The 21,807-nt window shown below is 38.3% G+C and overlaps 1 protein-coding gene across 2 annotated transcripts in view; it reads left to right on the forward strand.

Moving 5' to 3' along the window:
• Window positions 1-21,297, forward strand: part of acot7 (acyl-CoA thioesterase 7) — a 54,954-nt gene extending 33,657 nt beyond the window's left edge. For both annotated transcript variants that reach the window (XM_062427259.1, XM_062427260.1), the window contains 3 exons: window positions 4,855-4,971; window positions 11,974-12,158; window positions 20,808-21,297. In XM_062427259.1, coding sequence (XP_062283243.1) covers window positions 4,855-4,971; window positions 11,974-12,158; window positions 20,808-20,906 — 401 coding nt within the window. In that variant the 3' untranslated portion in view covers window positions 20,907-21,297. The remainder of the gene's footprint in view (window positions 1-4,854; window positions 4,972-11,973; window positions 12,159-20,807) is intronic.
• Window positions 21,298-21,807: the final 510 nt, after the last annotated feature.

The following is a 21,807-nucleotide window of genomic DNA, read 5'->3' on the forward strand; positions in this document are numbered from 1 at the left end:
GAGGCAGATGAAACCTAGAAAGTTGGAACAAGTTCCAAAGTTCAAGGAAGTTACTGGACCATATTAGCTCATGACAGGGAGACAGTGCAGTTTACAGAGATAGAAATAGTGAAACCAAGCTTAATTATGATGGGGTGCTAGACCATTCAGCAGTAAGTTGGAATTCATGCTTCAGTAAGTGTGTACCTTTGGGGGTTAATCGTAGAAATATATAACCTATAAAACTACAGCCTATAGAAGGATGTGCTCTTATTCTGGTCCACATTAATGGTGTTAAAATGTAGTTTTGTTCATTTTAAACCTTTACTAACTTTCAGTCTCCTTTGGACTACACTGGTATGTTTCACATGTTAGCACACTGTTTCAGCTGTTATGGAGCAACATTAGTATTCATTCAAGGTTGTGTTTCTGGCCACCAAGTCCAATATTCACTCTCCTGTTAGCTTTGTTTCACTCTTTCTTGCCAGATACACTCACATGCCATTTTATTAGGTAGGTCTATAGCTAGATATAACTAATGCAGTGTAATACAACAGCCCTGCAATAAATCCTACATTCATGAAGGTTACATTTTCTGTTTTTCAAAAATGTCAAATGTTTAGATTCACTCTGATGCCATGCAGTGTCTATGTTCAATTTCATCATCTTGTCCAAGTCATGATCCATCTCCATTATGTGCAACATGCTCAGACGTGACTAGTCCAGGTTTTGAATAGCAGCAGTCTGCTGTGCCTTGTGCCCAGGGGAAATTTTCAATTAGGTGAGATCCCATCAATTTTAACAACATAGTGGAGATAAGGTGGAAAAACAAGATGGGTTTTTGGAAAATGCTTTGCAACAGGCTTGAGAAAGGAAGTGATATATTTCCTCCCCCACATACACTTAAGGTCTGACATGCTCTTGTCACCTTTTCTGATGTGGCTACATCATCAGCCTAGATAAGAGGGTGTTTTTAATGATTAAAGTTTCTAGACCAATTGGGTTTTGGTTCAGTTTAAAGGATGATGGAGCCTTTTATGTTGTGGAGCAAATCATCTGACTGTCACATGCTGCCCGTGTGTAACCACATAATCACTCATCAAAGTTGACCCTTGATTCAGTTTTCACAAGCCATTGTATTAGTATTTTTTATGTTGGGAATTTTAGTACAATTTTCTTTGATGTCTGAAAAGGTTTAGATTGGGCAGTTTAACTTTTCAGCAGTTATTTTAAATATCAGTATTATCAAAGCAAAGAAGTGATGCCTGGTCCATTTGAGATAACAGGATGCTCAGCAGGCCCACTTTTTTCCCCCAACACTATATTTATTTAAAGTTTTTCAAAATAAGCAAGAGTACATCACATACATACACACCATATTAACATATACAAACTGAACCAAAAATAATTTACTTTGCGACATTGTCAAACACAATGAATAAACGTACCTTTTATTTCAGAACATTTTACACATAAATCTGGAATATTACTATCATATTTATTTAAGTTAACTGCCGTAGTATATGTCCTCATTAACCTTTTTTACTGTAGCAATCTTAATCTGGATTTAATTGTTTGGGTGTCGGCCATATTGATTCCCAGTCTTTTGGTGAAATATCCAATTCCAGGTCTTCTCTACATGCATTTCTTTTGTAATCAGAGTTCTCGGATGAATTGGATACAGCAAAATGGAAAATTCCGATATAGCACCTTTACTTTAGGCTGTCTTTAGATATACATTTTTCCAAGTTTGATGTAAAGGATTTAGTTAGGAGACCATCTTGACTCTTTCTAATGAAGCTTCTGAGTTGAAGTATTTTTTAAAAGTATTTTTTATCTATATCATACTTATGCCTTATTTCTTCAAATGACATCATATTGTCTGAATTAGGTGGGTACAAGTCTTTAATCTTTTTAATTGTTTTGCCATATTAAACCGATGAATAGCTTTCTTAGTTTCTGAAAGAAATCTTCAGGGGGTGTCAGCGGAATGTTTTGAAATAAGTACAGTATTTTAGAGAGCACTTTCATTTTTATGATATTAATTCTACCAATCAAGGACATGGGCAGAAACATCCATCTGTTGATTGATTCTGTTATTTCTTCCATTAAAATGTCATAGTTAATTTTTACAGTTAAAGCTAGTTTGGGCACAATTTGTATTCCCAAGTAAGTGATCTGGTCAGCCAGTTTGAATTGGGAGACTGTTCTGGGTGGGTTTTCCCTTTCTTTCTCATCAAATAGTAAAATTGAGGATTTGGTGTTATTTATTGTGTATCCTGAGATACCACCAAATACTTTTATCAATTCTAGCAAAGCAGGAATAGATTTACTAAGGTGCGAAATGGACCAAAAATCGTCATCCACATATATTGAAAGCTTATGCTCAGTTTGTCAAATTGTTATACCAGTAATGTCTACATGTGTTCTTACAGCTATTGTAAATGGTTCAATGGCCAAAATAAAATTATAATGGGGACAAATTACATCCCTGACGGCATCCTCTTTTGATTGCAATTGGTTCTGATATGTTTTTGTTTGTTATTATTTCTGCTGTAGGATTTGTACGAAGTAAAGGTACCCTTTTTACAAAATTATTTCCATATCCAAAACGTTCCATGACATTAAAGAGATAAGGCCACTCCATCTTATCGAAAGCCTTTTCGGCATCTAAGCAGGCCCACTTTTACTGTGAATGCTGCGTTTTGGAGCAGGCTGCACATTCTGTTTGTACTCCCACACATTTGGCCGTCATAAATAGAGCCACACAGTGCAGATGGAAGGAGCCAAAGCAGCCATCACCAAGCAGACTTATTGATTTTCTAGCATGAGAGATACAGAAATCAACCATAGAACGAGAGTGTGGATTGAAGGAGTCTGAATATTTTTAAATGATATTACACACACACACACACACACACACACACACACACACACACACACACACACACACACACACACACACACACACACACACACACACACACACACACACACACACACACACACACACACACACACTCTCTCTCTCTCTCTCTCTCTCTCTCTCTCCATCTCCAAGATGAGAAACAGATGCCACTCTTCCTCACTTCTATCATCTTCAACCCACCCACTCCAGACAAGATGTCCCGCTTTCTGTGAAAACCCCACAAATGACTGTTTCCTTAACCAATTACACAGGCTGGTAGATGCAGGTGTGGATTGGTGGATTCCTCTGTGTCCACTTTGTGAGCTTTGCTCCATTAGGGAGCTAATGGGTTTCAGGTCTTACTGTAATCTGCAACTTTGATGTCCAGCTCAAAGTGTTTCCTTGCTCTGCAAATCATTTGTAAGCTTGTAGAATGGAAATTGGCAAAGTGTTGCATAAACTATTTGAGGTGCTCTCATATTTTAAAAATGATACATTACTCAAAAAAGTCTTTTGAGTATCAATACTCTCCCCCTGTTTTGTAGTTTATTCTCTGACTGAAAACTGCTTGATTTAATTTCACTTATTTAATTTCATGTAACATTTAACAAACCTGCATGTCTTCTTCAGATGGCCATGTGCTCCAGATCTCATGTCATTTTACCTATCTTTTGATGTACTGCTTGTAAGGAAGATGACTTAAGCAACAAGATCCCTGTTCTCAGACCCTTTCAGCAGTGTAATTTAATCCTATGTTGTCCAGCATGTGCTCATTGTTTTCCAAACACTTCCAAACATACTATTTTTATTAAAACTAATGTGACACATTTTGGTCTCTAGCAGCAAGCATAAGCATCGAACTCTGTGAGATAAATGTAAAAGTTTTGAGCACAATGTAACTGACAAAATGGTTAATTCATCAGTGCCTTCCACACCACCTAATGACTTAATGGTTAAAAAACCTGATGTATATGTCTTGTTTTAAAGTCACATACTTTGTATGCACCACCATCTACGACTGCATGAAGTCACTTGTCAGGAAAATGTAAGCAGAAGTAAATTTCAGCAAATGCAGTGGAGAAGTGGACTGTTCTGTGTTTCCTCTATGTAATTTACAGTGCATCAACGGGCAGTTTTTAGTGATTTTAAGAGGTGAACTTCACTTAGAAACATACAAATAAATATAAATGAATCACAAGTTATTGATAGTTTATTGAACATTTGTTATATCTGGCAGCTAAAAGTCAGCTAGCTGAAAGTCTGTCAAAACACTTCTTGGCAGTCTGCTGATGCACAATGTTAACAGTGGACTAATGAGTCTCAATGAGAAGCTAATATTGAGGAAACGACGAGAAGACTCATTCATAATTCAGCCTTAGGTGCATAGTTTTTTAATTGCATCAGGAAACCCATTAGCTTTTACTTCAAATGAGCTTATCTCAGTGAAATAGTTCCTCAAACATGACCAAGAATCCCTCCAGCTTAATGACTTCATTTACCCTGAAAGTTTTGATCTGCAGAGAGGATGAGTGTGATGTTCCGCTGGTGATGACAGGAGAAGCAAAAGTTGCTGTATAAATATAAGTTTTAGTTGTATTAGTTGTGCAAGTGCACAATCATAGCTTAAGGTCATTGTAAGTTCATTCTTGACCTTGGAATCAGCAACTGACAAAAAAAAAATTCAACTGTAAAGGACCACATACTCACTTTGGATTGCATCACATGGTCTTCATTGAGTTTGCTTAGTTTTCACACGACTGCATATGTTCTAATAATCATTTTATTACTAATAATGAATGCTAATGATGTTGTGTTGATAAGAGAACATCATAGAGAAATCACTGTTATTAATGAAACAGAAACCAACTAAAATATATTCAGAACAAGCCATCGTAGTAGTTTTCCTGTATGGATATACTGTACTGTCTCTTAACTGAAGTCTCTGTGTGTGTGTTTGTCTGGAAAAGGTGTGACCATGAAGCTGATGGATGAGGTTGCCGGCATTGTGGCAGCTCGGCACTGCAACACCAACATTGTCACCGCCTCTGTGGATGCCATCAACTTCCATCGCAAGATCAAGAAAGGTGAGGGCGACACTGAGAATACACTATGAGTTTTAAGTCACTGATACTTAAAAATATCCACAGGTTTGAAGGATATACAGGAAACTGTCTCTCTATCCTTACATGAAGCTGCTTTTCTTATACTTTACTCACTCTCAAGACACCTAATTACATGATAATGTGGAAAAAACTCAGCAGTCTATAAATTCAGCCTCAGACATGTTGTTTTAAATTGGGCTGGCCAATGTTAACAGTCTCCACACTGTTGCTAATCAAGACCAGTTGTGTTTTCTAGCACTGCCACTACATCTGGAAAAACACATCGTTGTTATGATTTAAACTATTTTCCATTACCAAGCTTTGTCTCTGAGCTTATTGTTTCCTCAATGATGAAGTGAGAAATCATTTATACTGTGTTTGCCCCAACTCTTCTCAATCTGTGAGGTCAAGATTACCATACAGACAAACTCTAAGCCTCTTATTTTACAGTTAATGCAACAATTTGCTGCTATCAACTTAGCCTTTCACATCTTGGTGGGAAAAAAGGTTGCGTGATGACGGTGATACCATTCATACTGATTTTCCATTCTGAAAGTTGAACGCTGGGTTTAGAGGTTTGAACACAGCTGGAGGAAAAAAATAGTACATAAATCGAAGAGGGCACAAATGTATTCTTCTACATTTTGCACACAACAAAAAAAGTAAAAACTGTAGTGAAACAAGCTAACAGTGACTGACTTAAAAGACATTTTTGATGACTGTTATTCAGGGAAAATGTCAAAGTACAGACCACATTTGGAAAGCAAGATTGTGGATAAAATGTTTCCACAGTTTGGTCATTCATCTTTTTACACAATCTAAATATTTTATAAGTGACTGAGACTTCAAAGTGATGTGTGAAATGGATTACACTTGTGGGTTATTGTAATGTGTTCATGTGCTGGAAGTGATGGGATCCAGACATCCAGTGCTGACATTCAGATGTTATGATTAGCACAGGCCATGCTGTGCAGCTACATCTCTCACTATTGTTATATTATGAAGCGGTAGGAACATTTTTATTCTCACAACTCAGCACAACTATGCTAAGTCAGCTCTAACTGCCGTGCTGCATTTACAGTACGTGCATTGGCATAAACAGGCGACTTTATTCAAGCAGGATAATTCACTCAATCCAAAATCATGTTCTCTAGGAGGGAGGAAAGAGTAAGGGGATTTAAAGCAGGCAACATTTAAAACATTTAAAACACTGTCTGGGAATTTCAGGACCAGAAAACTGAACAGTACAGATTGGTTGAGATTCATGTCCACAGCTTCCAGCTGCTGCTAGTCGCTCCAGTTCCTGCCTCTGTCTGTCCTCTGAGTTTAGGTGGTGGTGACATGATTTGCCCTGGCTTCCCCAGAGACTTAGGTGTTATGTCACCAGTAGATTTCCCGTTTTGCTTTAGGACTTCAGACAAACAACTCAGGAGATGTGCATAGGAAAATAAGGTCAAGGATTAAGACAAAATACATCTTAAAACAGATGCTGGAACCTCTGGAACTATTTTATGGTGTGCATTTCTTAGCATTACATTCTCCAGCCAGACAAATGTAGATAATAAGACATAATTCTAAAGTATTTCCAGTACAGTTACAGTAAAGGTCAGACATTTAAAGAATCCAAACTATGGGTGGTAAATGTGAGGTTTTGTTTTCTAGATTTACTATTTTACACCAATTTTCTCATTTTAAACAGGGAGGGTACTGTCACCATAATCTCTACCATTCAGAGATTTATTTTTATTGCAAAAAAAAAAGAAGAAGATCATTAGATAAAAGAAGAGTTGATGAGTTACATTTATAGACAGATACAGTAGGTACATTTCAGCTTTTTATAGTTAAGTAACTGATCAATACTTTGTAGTATTGAACATGCCATGTGTGAAGCTGGAGGACCACACACACCAGCAGATGAAATGAACATTAAGTACAGTGCGATGGCATGTTAAGAACAGGCCGAGGTCTGTGTCTGCTCATGTGGAGGATGTCCCGATGATTTGTTTATGAGTTTTTGGAGGTCCTGCTGTGTCTAGCCTGAACAGATTGCACAGATCCAGTCACAAGTTCAACAGTAGAAAAATCACTGTAGAACACGGAAGGTTTAGAAAAAAGCAGACTTGTTTTTGCTCTACTACAGTGTCACATTGTGCAGTGTAAACAAAAAATCTCCACAGAGAAAAAACACAGAAAACCTGAATTCAAACTATGGAAAGATTTGGAAATTAATAAGGCAAGTTAAATGTCTATATGCAATCATGTCACTAAAACAGTGTTTTAAACTGATTTGGTGTAATAATTTCTACTAACAGCTACAGTGTGACTTGTTAACTTGTCACCACAACACACTTATATATAAATTCTTGGAAACTCGATTCACTGAACTGCAAACAAGATTTTACAGTGTGGTGTAAAAAAACATTTGGTTTAGTTTTATGCATTATCAACACAATAGCAGAACAAACCATTAGACCATGTGCCATTAGGAATACTGCATTTCATGTAAGCTATTAAAAAACTATTATTACAAAAATAATAAAATTGTATTTCTATTGAGCAATCATGAGTAAATTAATGTGTTGTAATTTTATTTTTCCATTTAACAATGTGCCTTCCTGTCATATTCCTTCTCACACCTCATTTGTCGCCTAATTTACTGTTTATGAAGCTGTCAAGAGACCAGTTATTGCTCTGTTTTAGAAAAACATTCAGACAGTGTGCCATGCAAATAATTAAGTAGTAAAAGTAAAACTTGATTATACCTAGCCAAAAGATGCCAGGCTCTCTGAGAGTTTAAGTATTGATGTCACACTGAAATGACATCGACAATGCATCCGGAAAGTATTCACACCCATTCACTTTCCAATCCTGTCTCGGAGACAGGATCGCCTTTGACTTCATGGCTTGTTTTCTGCTCTGACATGCACTGTCAACAGTGGGACCTCATATAGACAGGTGTGCTTCTTTACAAATCATGTCCAATCAATTGAATTTACTACAGGTGGACTTCAATCAAGTTGTAGAAACATCTTAACATCTTAAGGATGATTAATGGAAACAGAATGCACCTGAGCTCAATTTTAAGTGTCAAAACAAAGGGAGTGAATACTTATGTACATGCAATATTTCAGTTTTTTTATTTTTAATAAATGTACAAAAATGTCTTAAAAATTTTTTTTTTGCTTTGTCATTATGGGGTATTGTGTGAAGATTGATGAGAAAAAAAGGAATTTAATCCATTCTGGAATAAGGCTGTAACATAACAAAATGTGGGGGAAGTGAAGGGGTGTGAATACTTTCCGGATGCACTGTATGTTAATTGGATTGATTTTCCTTAGAGAGAAGTGTGAAAAGTTAACCTTGGTGTCTAATTACACCCCGGGTGGAGTTAAATTAAGTTTTAAATATTAGAAAATGGCTGCTTGTGTCATAGTTTAGGGATCATTTGGTTTATTGGTGTCCATTCTTTGTCTTCGCCTGCACAGTGAAGCATTTCTTTTGTCTCTTTAACCACACGCTGCGAAACAATAATGTGTATTTTTTGGCATTTGGGACATAAGTCAGTGATGTACTGGCCATTGATGTACCAAAGGAGTGTTCAGTCGGTGCTCCTCTCTATTATCCATTACAGCAAAAATGCCCAGAGGTACAAAGAATGAGAAGAAAGGCATACAACTTCAAAAAGTGAAGGGTGGATGAAAGGAGGGAGAGAAAAGGGAGTGCTGAAGGTGAGAGAGAAAATGTGAGAGAAAGAAATGAAGGGAACATTGGTTGAATAATTTAAACTCACAATGATGTTCTTGCTCGCTTATTTTAAATGTCATTTTATTGATCTTTGGGTGAACCTGTATGCATTGTTTAACCAAATGAGTAAAGACAGCAGATAGAAGGGATGATCTGTGACAGGTGGACGAATGGATGCCACAACTGACTGGTATTATTGTAGTCTGGGATTAGAGTAACTCCAGCCCAAAAGCTAAACCCTCTGTCGGTCATGTATTACTGCTTACATAGAAAGGAAAATTAGTTTTGATCCCTCAAATGTACTTTGAGGGATCAAAACTGTGTTTCTTTCTTCTTCGTGTCACAAGTGCGAGATTTTATTTCATTTGTTTAATGTCTTGTTCCCTTTTTCTGTAGTCTTCTCTGGTCACTATAATGCAAAAACACAATTAGCAGGAAGCTCTGTGAATAAAGGGAAACATGTATAACAACACATTTTAGACTTTATTTTTGTCGGTCTTGTTTTCACAACTGAGAAATATTTTCCCCTTTGTCCACAGGCAGTCGACAGACAGAATAATAGACAAACCTAAACTCTACTGATCTAGGCTGTTACTAAAATAGCAAATCTATGACTCAAAGATATTACAATCCCAGTTTAGTGCATACAACATGACGTCCTGGCATGTACTCTCCTCCCTGCAGATTAGCTGTATCAAACTGCTCCTCAGAGGTGGGACTTAGACTTGCTGCCAGTTTTTCACGCTGGCTGACCTTCACTACTACACCAGTCAGAGATCTACTTTCTGAATAAATCAATTATTAATCATGAAGGTCTTTTAAAAAATATCAACCCGTGTCATCAAAGCTCATTTTTTGTGTATTTTCATTGAGCGGAACACACTCCACTGAGCCTAATATATCTGTGCCAGAGATAGTGTACCTGAATGAAACTGGACACCTGGTGGTAACATGTGAAAACACCCAATGGGCCAGACAAAGAACTAGAGTAAGGGATAAAATTAATACTTTAAGTGTATGCACTCTGGGTCAACAAGTTGCATGGAAACGAATCATCCTAAACTCTTATACAGATTTGCATTAAATCACCTCTGCACAGTTTCTCACTCAGTGGGAGTTTCATTATCACCTTGTTGTCATTTTTCAAATCTCTTGGTGTTTAAGATCTCTGATAATGATGATGTAATTTCACATAATGTTAGCAGTGAGATCTTTGCCAGGTTTGCATTTTTGTCTGCAAGAAGAGTGAAAAAACAGGATATGGGAGACACCCGATGCATATGACTGTTACAGGATCAACTCATATGAGAATTTATGATCTGTTGCATTTACAAGTTTAATGTAGTTAGGGAATGAAAACTAGCTAGAAAAGGATCATGGTTTTGGTCAAAGTTGAAGAAGACGAAGAAGAACATTTGGGTATTGACGCTTTATTCCATCATAGTTAAAAAAAACATGAAACATGGTCTCCGATGTCAAAGTGACACGTTTGTACACCCATAAGCCTCATCTTCCTTCCTTTTTCTGAGGTCTGAGTTTGCTGCTAATGGGGGGCAGCCATTGTATGAAAGACTAGTTCTTGTAGAAACTGTTCCCATAATGACAGGGAAGAGGCTTTGATGAAAACCATCTTTTCATTTTCCATGTACATCTTTTATTATTTAAGACTTTGACTGTTTTATAAGATCTTAGTAAAAAATGCTGCATCCAAAATCACATGTACTACATACCCACTATGTGTGCTAACGTTGTGGTGACATACTGTTGAGTATCTTTTTGGACACACTGAGCTGTAATTATCACGTCACTTTCTGAGAGCCGCTTGGAGACCTGTAACCATGGTAGCCTGTGCCAACCATAAAGTCTGAACTAAATTAAAACATACATTATGCCTAGCAAAGTGAAATCTTACACTCACACTTAAATTTAAGCTTTCCTGACATTATGCCTGAGCGGCCTTTGTCGCTGTCCGCTGTGTCTGTTAGTTGTTGTTGACGTCATTGTTGCATTGCATTGTGGGATATGTATGCAGGCCTAGTTTTCAGTGCTTGCATACTGTAATATTTCCCCATAAATAATGTGCAGTTTATATACTATTGGTTTCCTGCTAAGGTCTTGGACACACTAACATCTCACATACTGTTCTTTGTATACTAAATGTTTGTATGGGATTTCAGACGCAGCCAATGTCTCCCTCAGACTGCAGGGATAACACCTTCACTCCTTGTCTCTATGGCAACAAGCAGTAATAACACAGTACAGGCACATCAAAGAGAATAAAGAAACACATCAACAATCCCCTGTACTGTTAGCTGACAGTTTTTCCCCACCTTCCCACAGTGACAAAAGCACAGGAGCACTAATTTTTGATGAGTCAGACACATTAGGTGGATTAGATGGATCGCAGGTTGAAATCAAAAGTAAGGGGATAAAATACTCAGCTGCAATGGATATGATGTGCCCTCTGAATATATGGTAACAAACATGAACATCTTTCTAAAGATTTGAACCAAAACAAAACTTAGTTTTTACTAATTTTCTTACTTTTCTGTCTTAATTTAATCACAAAAAACAAGCTATAGTTTTTAAATATCCTATTTTTTATTCATCTGAAAACTTTGCAGTAGAAAAAAAAAACTTGGATTAGCTGTAGTTGTCAAATTCTTGCAGCCAGAGATCATCTCCCAGTCTTGCTCTGGAGAGTCTGTCCGTGGAGCAGACTTCAAGAAGTTTGTGATGCAACAGTGTGAAGTAGATTTTAAGAGCAGGTCCTAAATGTTCCTTGGCAGACTAAATCAATATTCCACCTTATTTCATGTTCAGCTCATGTTCAGTATACATGAAGGGCCGTAGTTTGATTCTAACTTACATAGTTTAATGTGAAGATTGTTGCATCCATTCAAAGTTCAAGGTGATAAGGAACTTTCAGCATTTTGATGTGAAATAGTTGTAAACTTGGTAATCCTCAATTAACTCCTCACTTTTGTACCCTGGTACATCTTTAAATAACAACACAAAATGAATTTTCTACGGCTGGCAGAAGGACAGATTTGCTTGACTCAAACATAAAGATTTTGAAAAAGTTGAAGCACTTTTGGGAAATGTTATCAAATCATTATGTAAGAAATTCAGATTCTTCCTATCTTCAATAGCAGCATATTTACAGGTGTTTAAAAGCACTGAAAACCAGTATACTGTGTTAACGTCAAGCATGTTTTGGTTTTCTTTTTCCTCTCCAAGGCTGTGTGGTGACTGTGACAGGACGGCTCACTTTTGTCAGTAACAAGTCTATGGAGATTGAAGTGTTGGTAGATGCCTCCTCACTGGTGCAGGAAGATAAAGGGAAATACCGCGCTGTCTCTGCCTTCTTCACCTTCATCTCCCTGGACAAGGAAAATAAGCCTCTGCCTGTCCCTCCTCTCAAGGTTGGTACCATCCAAGCACTGTTTTCTTTTATTAAACCTGAACATGGAATTAATGTGGTCTCATTTTAGATCCACATTGTGCTCCATGCAGACAGCATACATTTACACAGATCTTACACAGATTTAGAGTCAAACATGGATTGTTTTCTGCTTGTCTCACTGATATCAATTTGGATGAGTACAATGTTTTTTTAAACTGAGGATCAAAAGTAGAAAGACAGACTGCATTCAATGCTGGGTTGTCTGTCCAAACTAATAAAGAGACACATTTCCTGTTTTAACATAATTATATGTTAATGTTGTAATGACAAACACCAGATCCTACACTAAATTTCAATTTAATGTTCATAGTTTTCTCTTCACTTCTCATTCAGTAAATATGATCTTCTGTTTCGCTTCCTTTTGCTCTGCTAGTAACATTCCTTCAGTCAGTGATACATGTGCCTTTTGAAGCCCACCGTGTGAGAGACACTGTCCTTGATTATCCTTCTTTTCAGTTTATTATGTTCTTTGCTGTGTCTGCATATTATCTTTAATAACTGAGGGTTGAACGTTGATGTCCCTTACAACATCCCTGGACGTTGATGTCTACCTAACTCAGCACTTGTTGTCAGGATATAAAGTGTGCATGTTTACCTGCCGACAGGAGAGAGGCGCCTGCTGTTTGATCTGGCTCTGCAATACACGCTGATCCACAGTCTGTTTATATGTAAACAGTGTATGCACAGACCATCTGTTTAGTGCCATTCGTGCACAGTGCACAGTCTCTGTGATGATCCTTTTAAAAATCTTTCGTCCCAAACTTTTGTGTGAACTAAAGCCAGCTTAATGGGATTTAGACAAGAGAGGAGCCATTGAAATCACATTCCAAGCACAAATCAAAGGATTTAGGAGATTGCAATTAACTCTTCTTAATAAATACCAACACAAGTTAACATTTATTCAATTTTTCTGGTTGTAATTAATATGCCATATTTTGTGACTCAAAATTCATATTCAGTTTGATGTCTGGACATTGTTTTGTTGGGTTAAATGGATGTTCGAAACATGATCTACTGTACATCAATCACTTTCTTGATAAATTCAGTAACAATAGCATTCAGTCCACAACATTTTACAAAATTCACAGCGTTTGCACCTGAGCTAATCATTCAACTTTAAGTATGCGCAGAGTACAGAGTAAGCCAGGGAACTGCAAAGACAAAGCTTTTTTCTTTCATCTTGTAAAAAATTATACATTTTGTATAGCAGAAGTCTAACTCACCTTAACATCTTAAAAGAAAAGTGGTACGTAACACCATGTTCTGGTGTGTCTCAAGCAGCATGAGTGAGTAATAAGAAATTTGCAGGTCAAAACAAAGCATGGCTGTGTGGATGAGAATGAAGTGTAGAATATAGTTGTTACACATGTGTCGTCATGTTTCTAGCAACCCCTCTTACTATAAACATTCACATACACCTAAAAGTGCAGTATCAGCCTTTACCACCATGACACGTCTATTTGGAAACAGACTTCTTTTTGCTTCTGCTCCCCCCTGAGAGAAATGTGAATCCATTGTGCATCTCTGCCGGTCGGCATTTTCAAAAGCATCTGCCAGACTCCCCATTTCCATTTCACAAGAACCTATGTTTGGTTCGCCAATTGTCTGCCTCCCTCCATGCATTCATTACCTGGTTTTCCATCTCACAAGAGCTGCTCATGGCTTTTGTTTTAGTGGCAGGGAAGTGCAGTGATGATTAGAGTCATTGTAATTTCTCTGTTCACCTCAATTTTATGAGAAGGGAGGCTAAAAAAATCTCCTGGTGATTTTAATAATTCATCCTCAACACTATAAATGGAAGTCTAAATGGGGCCCGGGCTGTCAGGGCTCTGATGTAGCATGTCGGATAAACAAGGGCACGGCAAGAGAAATGTGTGTGTGTGTGTGTGTGTGTGTGAGAGAGGGAGAGAATGTGCTGGACAGAAATACAGCATAGACAGACATAATGTGTTTGTTTGTAAGAGAAAGAAGGACAAATAGAGCTCCCGTGTGTGCGAGAGTGGACTTTGCGTGTATATGTGCACGTGCTTGAACACATCACTGGGCACAAATGCGTGTGTGTTTATTTATACGAATGAGTGAGAGAAGGAGGACACGGTTCAATTGGGGCTATTTATGGCTTTAACTATTTACCGAGGGCTTAAACACAGGACTCTATTGATGGCGGTGTGTGGAGATGAGACTGTGATGGATGGAAATGCAGTGATGACATTCATTAGCCTCATAAACCAGATGATAATGAGTAGAACACAGCACAACAAATATGTGGCCTCATTATCCTTCCACTTTTAATTTACCTGCGGCCACTATCACCATCTATTATTATTAACAGTCTTATCAAAAAGCATTTAGGCTTGTTGTGGTAAAATATTTTTGTTTCAATTGAAAAAGTTGAAAAGACCAAATTAACTTAAGGCTAAATTAACTGAATTAATTGTCACTGAGTTGTTATCACAAGTGAACATCAAACTTTAGCAGATATTTTCCATTTATGTAAAGATGATCAACATGTTGCTTCCCTTCAAGTACAATAAATGTTGTTCTTTACTGTTTTGGTGACAACAAGAAGTACCTCCAAAGATCAACCTTCAAATGTTTTGTCCAAGGATATTCAATTTACAATAATATAAAACAGAGAAAAGCAGAAAATAAATACATATAATTTAAAAAAGGAAAAGGTGGAACCAGCAAACAATATTTAGCTACTTTGCTTCATAAATGATCTGAATGATTAATAAAGTAGATTTTCTGCATGGATTAATCAGCTAAATGTGTCAGGTATAGTGTATCATTGTATGAGAAGAAGGTTGATTTTCTTTCTTGTAATGTGTAATCAGAACTATGATTAGCTAACCAGACAGTATGTCACAGCTTTTGATGATTAGTTTTAAGACCTTTCTTTATCCTTTTAGAGATCACACAAACATATCCCTCTTCCTCATACAATCTTGATCTGCTGGTCCTAACCCTAACCCTCATGAAAGACAACTTAACGTTTTTCTACTATTTCTCCCAGGTGCTTATTCTTCGTCCAGGCATGACTATAGTGAGGAGGGTTTTCAGTGTGTATCTCAGTGCACTTTGAATCTTTAATACCAATCATATGTTCTGTTAGAAATGAACTCAATGCAAAGCACTTTGCATGACAGCTACTGTTACTGTAGATGTCTAAAATGTACATCAGTGACACCCAACTCCACTCCTACACAGCCCCCCTCTACCAAAGCACTCTCCACCTTCTCCAGCTTTATAGAAGCTCAACCTCATTCTCTCGAGCCTCCTCCTGGATCCCTCTTATGAAGCTTGTATGAATCACAAAGCTAAAACCAGAGCAAAAACCTTTATTCATGTATTCTTTATCTTTATCTGGACAGCACAGTCTGACAAAATATTTTGAAAAGACCATTATCTTTCAGTCATCTTTCTATCTTCTGAAACCTCCTCAGTCTAAACTTAAAAAAACCCCACAATGATAAAAGATACATTTCTAACCTTCACTGATGAAATTTTCATGGCATTGTGGCAGATTTGGCTGCAGTCGTGTTCTATAAATAGCCCGATTGAAAGGACAGCTTCTGCTATTTTTGACTGCAGGTGCCCCCCTCCCCCTATTCTCTCATCCTTGCTTTCTCTCAAGTGAGCCTGTTGCGTTTACTATTTATAGATTTTCATTGTTTTAGCACAGCAGGGGGTTAGGGACTGTGAGTTTGTGGGGGGGCTGTCACTAACGGTAGTGCACTGTGGGTAATGCTGAAGTGGGGAAAGAGGACAGCTTGAGGAGAAGGGAGGATAACAGGGGAATACCTTGCCTCTCTGCAGTATTACCCTTGAAAGGTACTGATATAATATATGTACATGCTGGGACAGCATAGAGAAAACTGAAAATGCCTGGAAGCACCTTTACCCAATGTATGTCCTTGTTGTGTTTCAGATGTATTTTAATGGGGTAGCAGTTGCCTCAAGGTTAGAAAAGTGTGCTTGTTACTAGAAGGTCAGCACTTTGAATCCTCAGCAGTGGCCAGTGCATGCTGACTAACAGCTGGCGGTGGATGGATGTGGTTGTGCTGTGGTTACATTGGCCAGAGCTCGAGTTTGCATGTGTGTAGAGGCATTAATGAAAAGCTGGTCGCTGCTCAAAACTGTCAGCATTTTCAGCACTCCTTCTGCAGACAAATAAAGGTTAAAGCAAGAGAGTGTACATCATGCATACCATACATAGCTTTCTTTTTTATTCCTATTCCCTTTTCTTCTTTATTACATCATATGTCCTCTCCCTTTTTCTCTACCTTCATCTCCCCCTGCCTCAATTCATCCTCACTACACCCTTGCCTTCTCTTCCATCCCCTCCCTGTCCTTCCATCCATCATTTCCCCTCCGTTCTTCATCTCTCCCTGCTTCCTTCTCCTCCATCTCTTCTCCCTCCCGTCCTCCTTGCTTTCTTGCTGGCAGAGACTCAGCTGGCCTCCCTTGACACGAAAACAAGCCCAGTTGTTATGGCAACCTCCTGTAGTCCACATGAATGCACGTTTATTTTTAGAGACAATCAGCAACGGGTTAACGGGTACACTCGTGCCAGAGTTGAAGATATTCTTGATTCTGTGGCAGTCCAAAGCACAACACAGAGACATGAATCTAATTAAATAATCGGCTTACAGGAACATAAAGAGAGATAGCTAATATTGATGCTAACTTAAGATTTCTATAAAAGTTTGAGTGCTGCTGGATTTCTTCAGTATTTGTAATTAGGAATCTTGCTGAAAATAATTTCTGACTCTCTCAGTGGACATGTATACATTGTGTACATTGTTGGATGATATTTCACAGCAGCATAATTTAGCTCAGAGAATGTATTGTTTTATTTTGGTCATAGTTACATGACTGTTACCTGGTAATGCACCTAAAAGCTCAGACTCATTTGAACAATTGAACACTGGCTTATTGTTTCGTTAATTTACTGCTTTGCATGAATGAGATACTGTGTGTTATTGGAGAAACAAACCTAATCTACAGCAATAAGCAAATAACAAGGATAAAACATCAAATATTGGATACGGGAATGCAAAGTACATCTGTTAATTTTTTTAGCAGTGTTTTAAGGTAAATTGAACCTTTAGCAAACAATCATCCACTGTAGCTGTGTACGAAAGGTCATTACTTAGTTATACGCTGCTGTCAGCATAAAACACCTTTCAACATTTTCTAAAATGCCAGCCTTTGTGTATGTCTTTCTCTCTCTCCCTTGCTCTGACAGATAATATAGGTTGGGATATAAACTCATGCCAGACCATATGGTTATTATTTTTCTTGCTTACAGCTTAGTGCTACGTTTGAGACACTGGCATTTGGCAGTGCCACTGATACCTGGTGCCCACTCTAATAACGGCTTGTGCCAACACACAGGAACCCCTCTGGTATTGTCGGAGTGAGTCCCTTTTACAAGCCTTGTGGCTGCTCCAAGTTAACTGCATTTGGTTTGTCAAAATCCATTCAGCTTTCCATCTAATGGACAATGAGGATGACAGGTGGAACAGCTGTTTTTCTTGGTCGTTTGACCCAACTGGCCCAGGCTATGAGGTCTGACTTTGTCTTGGTTCCCACTGGATGACATTCAGATTGATATCTAATGTGTTTCCTGTACAGTCTGTTGCAGCTGACCTTTGAATCATATTGTTTTTTCTGCTTTGCAACAAGCAGGGTTTCAGAGTTCAGCCACACTTGCAAAATGTGCCTGTTCGGAACAGACTGATTGCTTGGCCTCCGGTAGGCTGCATTGTAACAGAGAGCTTTTGAAATAACGTGCATTCTGAAGTGCATTGATAGTATTGGGTTCTTAAATTGTTTGTTGTCTGTGGCTTAAGTTCGGATCATTTGAGTGGGTATGTTTGCTCAAACAATTTGTGCTTATATGAGACATACTGGTTTTGAACTGCTTGTGAGAAGTAGCCTAAGAAGCAGTTCATTCTTGATTAAAAGTGTTTTTGCTATGTACTTTTCTCTTTTTAGAGCACACCATGTGCAAAAAACTTTTCTCTGACTCACCGTACATCTCTGATCACCATCTGTGCCCATGTTTATGGTTTTATTATTATGGAATACAAAAAAAATCTGAAAAAAAAAAATTGTTGACGAAAACAACTCTGAGCATTTAGTTTAATGAACACTCACACTCAATATTTTCAATCGTTTTTTAATTATTTGACTATAACGTACTTCATTTAGCCATTTCCAGTTAAGCCCTATACAATTTCCAAATCATCAGATTTTATCCTGAGTGAGAAAATCCACTCCTACTAATCCAAGTTCATTTCCAGATACAGAGAAATTCTCCACTCCAGCAGTGGAGGACGGTCACCACTTCCACACCCCACTCTTTTTACTACTGGGCAGCATACTCCACATTTAGACACAGAGTTGTGCAGTTCGCTGTTTGTTTGTGTATTCAAAGTTTATTAAAATTAAATGTCTCACGTGTCCAAACATGCCATGTGAACATACTTTTTTCTGACTTGCTGTACAGCTTTGATCTCCGGCTGTGCTCATGACATGCGTTCACAGAGCCATGAAACCATGCTGCAGAGCTGAGTGGCTCGCTGTTTGCTTTGTTTACTCAAAGTATGTTGCTTGTCTAAATTGCACCAAATTAGACACTGCACTTTTTCGGGTCCCCAGCAATACAGCTTCCAAGTGTGAAGTTTATCAGAGGAGTGGTTCTATAGATATGCAAAGGACACACAGACAGAATGTCCTTGCTTTAGTGTTAGATATAGCAAAAACAGTACAATAATGACATAATAATAATGATAATTCATAAGAGTTAAAGATAAAAGTTAAATAGATCATATCTGAGTTAAATTACAGAATTTTCTTGTTGCCTGAAATGTTAAAAGGCAGCAGAGACACATATAAGACACTAGAAAACAGGCATGACTGCTTTTACAAGGTTATAGGTTCTGTACCAGAGAGTCACCAGTGGTAGTTGATGATCCTGCATAATCATAGTTATTAGACTGGAGACACTGTGGGAATACCAATTACACAGGGACACAAGAAGGACATTTTGAGCTTAGTATTGAATTGTCTCATTGAGTTATGCAAATGTGATCCACATGGGCATAAACATATGCATGCACATGTGCAACGCTACCAGGAATGCACATAGAGTATTAGCAGGGAAAATAATGTGTGTACATATAATGCAAATATACACTTGGACAATAAAGTAGAACCATTTAAGAATTTATATTATGCTTAAACCAGCATTTAGAAGACTTTCAATTCAAATTTCAGAATGGATAATGCAGTTTTCCATTGATAACCTTAAAGACAGTTTTTATTTAAGGATAAGGAAGAGAAACACAGAGAATGAAAAAACAAACAATCCATATTCTTAAAAAATATGCCATAAACTTAAGTTTACTGTCTATGTGGCTTTTTGTTTGCAATATTGATGCATTGTTTTGCAACCCTGAATTTTTCTTCTAACAACACAAAAATACTGACAACCCTAACAAAAAATACTAGAACTGTAGTGAAACTTGGCATTCATTTTCTTTGAGGGTCAATGAACTGTAATTATCCATTACTTTCAGTTGGTTGGCACAAGCAAAATTGACTGAGCAGTATGTTGATGGTTATATAACCGACATACTACAAACACACCAGTACTACAGCTGTATTCCCTAGAACTTGCTGGATACTCCCATCGTTGCACTGCTTGTAATTCACTATCTTAATATTCTCATCACATTTGAGTCGTGACCCCTGGGCTTGTCCCTGGCATGATGTTTTGTCATATCTGTTACCACCCTGCTCTCTCTCCATAAAGTTAAGGCGCCATCTGTCAGCTCTGCAGTCCGAGTACTACTGAGTGGCAGGTGCTCTTGAGTCTGCCAACCAACTTGTGCATGCACAGTGAAGAGACTCTTCCTGAGCGTGTCATTAACGCAAACTATATTTTACACACGCCTATATGCTCACATGCAACATACTCCCCTCCCCCTTTGTTTTGTGAGAACAGTGCAGATGAGAGAAAGCAGGCAGCGCCATACAAAAAAAGTGTTGACACTGTCACTGGTGGTGGTATTGCTGTTTAAGTCACAAGGTTGCCAGGCAGTCTAATTAAACCGTGCAGGGCTAGCAAGCGCATCCTCCCACGAAGGATCCCACGGTCTAGCTGTGAATATTTACTGCCAATTTCATGGAAAGCTGCAAATTAGTCTTTGAGTTACCAAAACTACCTAAATGTCCATCAAGAATATTTGACTTAATGGTGGCATTATATGGACGGTCAGTCCACTGTGCAGTCTGGTGGGCAGTTGTCCCAATAATATGATGACTAAAGTAAATACAGTAGTCATAAAGTTATATTTTATTACTCTCCCACAGGTTGATGTATGCATATAATGCAGAGCTGCGAGTTCCAATCATTCCCAGTCCTCCTGTACGTCATAAACAAGATATACAACAGTTACAATAGCACAGACTGGTAAATTAGATCAGAGCTTCATACCCACGGTTAATATAATAACAGCAGGGGAAGCATTTCAGCATACAACGCATGTAAAAGATGAATGTGTCTGAAAACAAATCTTTTGTCTTCTTCCCTCAGATTGATGGTGAGGAGGAGCAGAGACGTTTTGAGGAGGGCAAAGCACGTTACCTCCAGAGTAAAGCAAAGAGACTTGCCGATAAAGAACGCCAGCAGTGACGCCGCAGCTCACCACAACTGAACGCCTTCAGCAACAGTATATCGACCCCTCACAACACATACAGTATGAAGGAAATAAGAACCATCTCTCCTCTTATTCCTCTGTAATTGTAACCACCTCTTAAACCTAAATCTATGATGATTCCTTCTGTGCTACGCACCAAAGTGTCCGCTTGTAGCTGTACATGTATGTAAAAGTAAGAGATTTTTATTGATGTATGAAGACTATTTATGATCAATGTCAGGTCAAAGCAACAGTCTGACTGTATTTAGAAGGAAGAGTACTATTTTGTTTTAAGTATGAAGACTTCATGATCAGTGTCAATGCAAAGTGATAGTCTGAGCGAAAGCAAAATGATGAATAAGTGAGTGAATAATAATGAATAAAAGATCCAAGCGTGAATCTGGGGCTCTCGCCTTGTGTCCTTGCTAGTTTGATGATGATGATGATGATGTCATTGTCTTGGGCATGCCTTGGCAGAGAGGGCACACGCTATCCATCTTTTCAGCACTGTGTCTTTCACAGACGAATCAGGGGAGCTTGGGGGCTTTGACTCAACTCACATCTCTCCCACGCCTGCCCTTCCCCCTTCCTTTCCTCCCTGCTCTCCTCTCCTCTGCCTGTCTGTCACACTCTGACTCCAGCATTCACTCTGCCTTGCCGGGCTCTCACTTCCCAGGCTCTCACTTCCCTCTCCTGCTTACATTCAGGTCTCTCATTGGTCTCCATTCTATTGCAATGTCAGTTCTTTGCTCCTCTCATTCACTCTTTTTGTCCCTCTGTCTCCTCCAGTCTTCTCGCCGTCTCCCTCCCTTTGTCTCCAGATGAGATGTAAAGACTCCTCACGGCCTGGTAGGAGCCTGACAGGGAGAAAGTGAGCATCATGTATGTGCACTTCTC

This window comes from Scomber scombrus, chromosome 10 (assembly GCF_963691925.1).
Source record: "Scomber scombrus chromosome 10, fScoSco1.1, whole genome shotgun sequence".
NCBI lineage: Eukaryota > Metazoa > Chordata > Actinopteri > Scombriformes > Scombridae > Scomber > Scomber scombrus.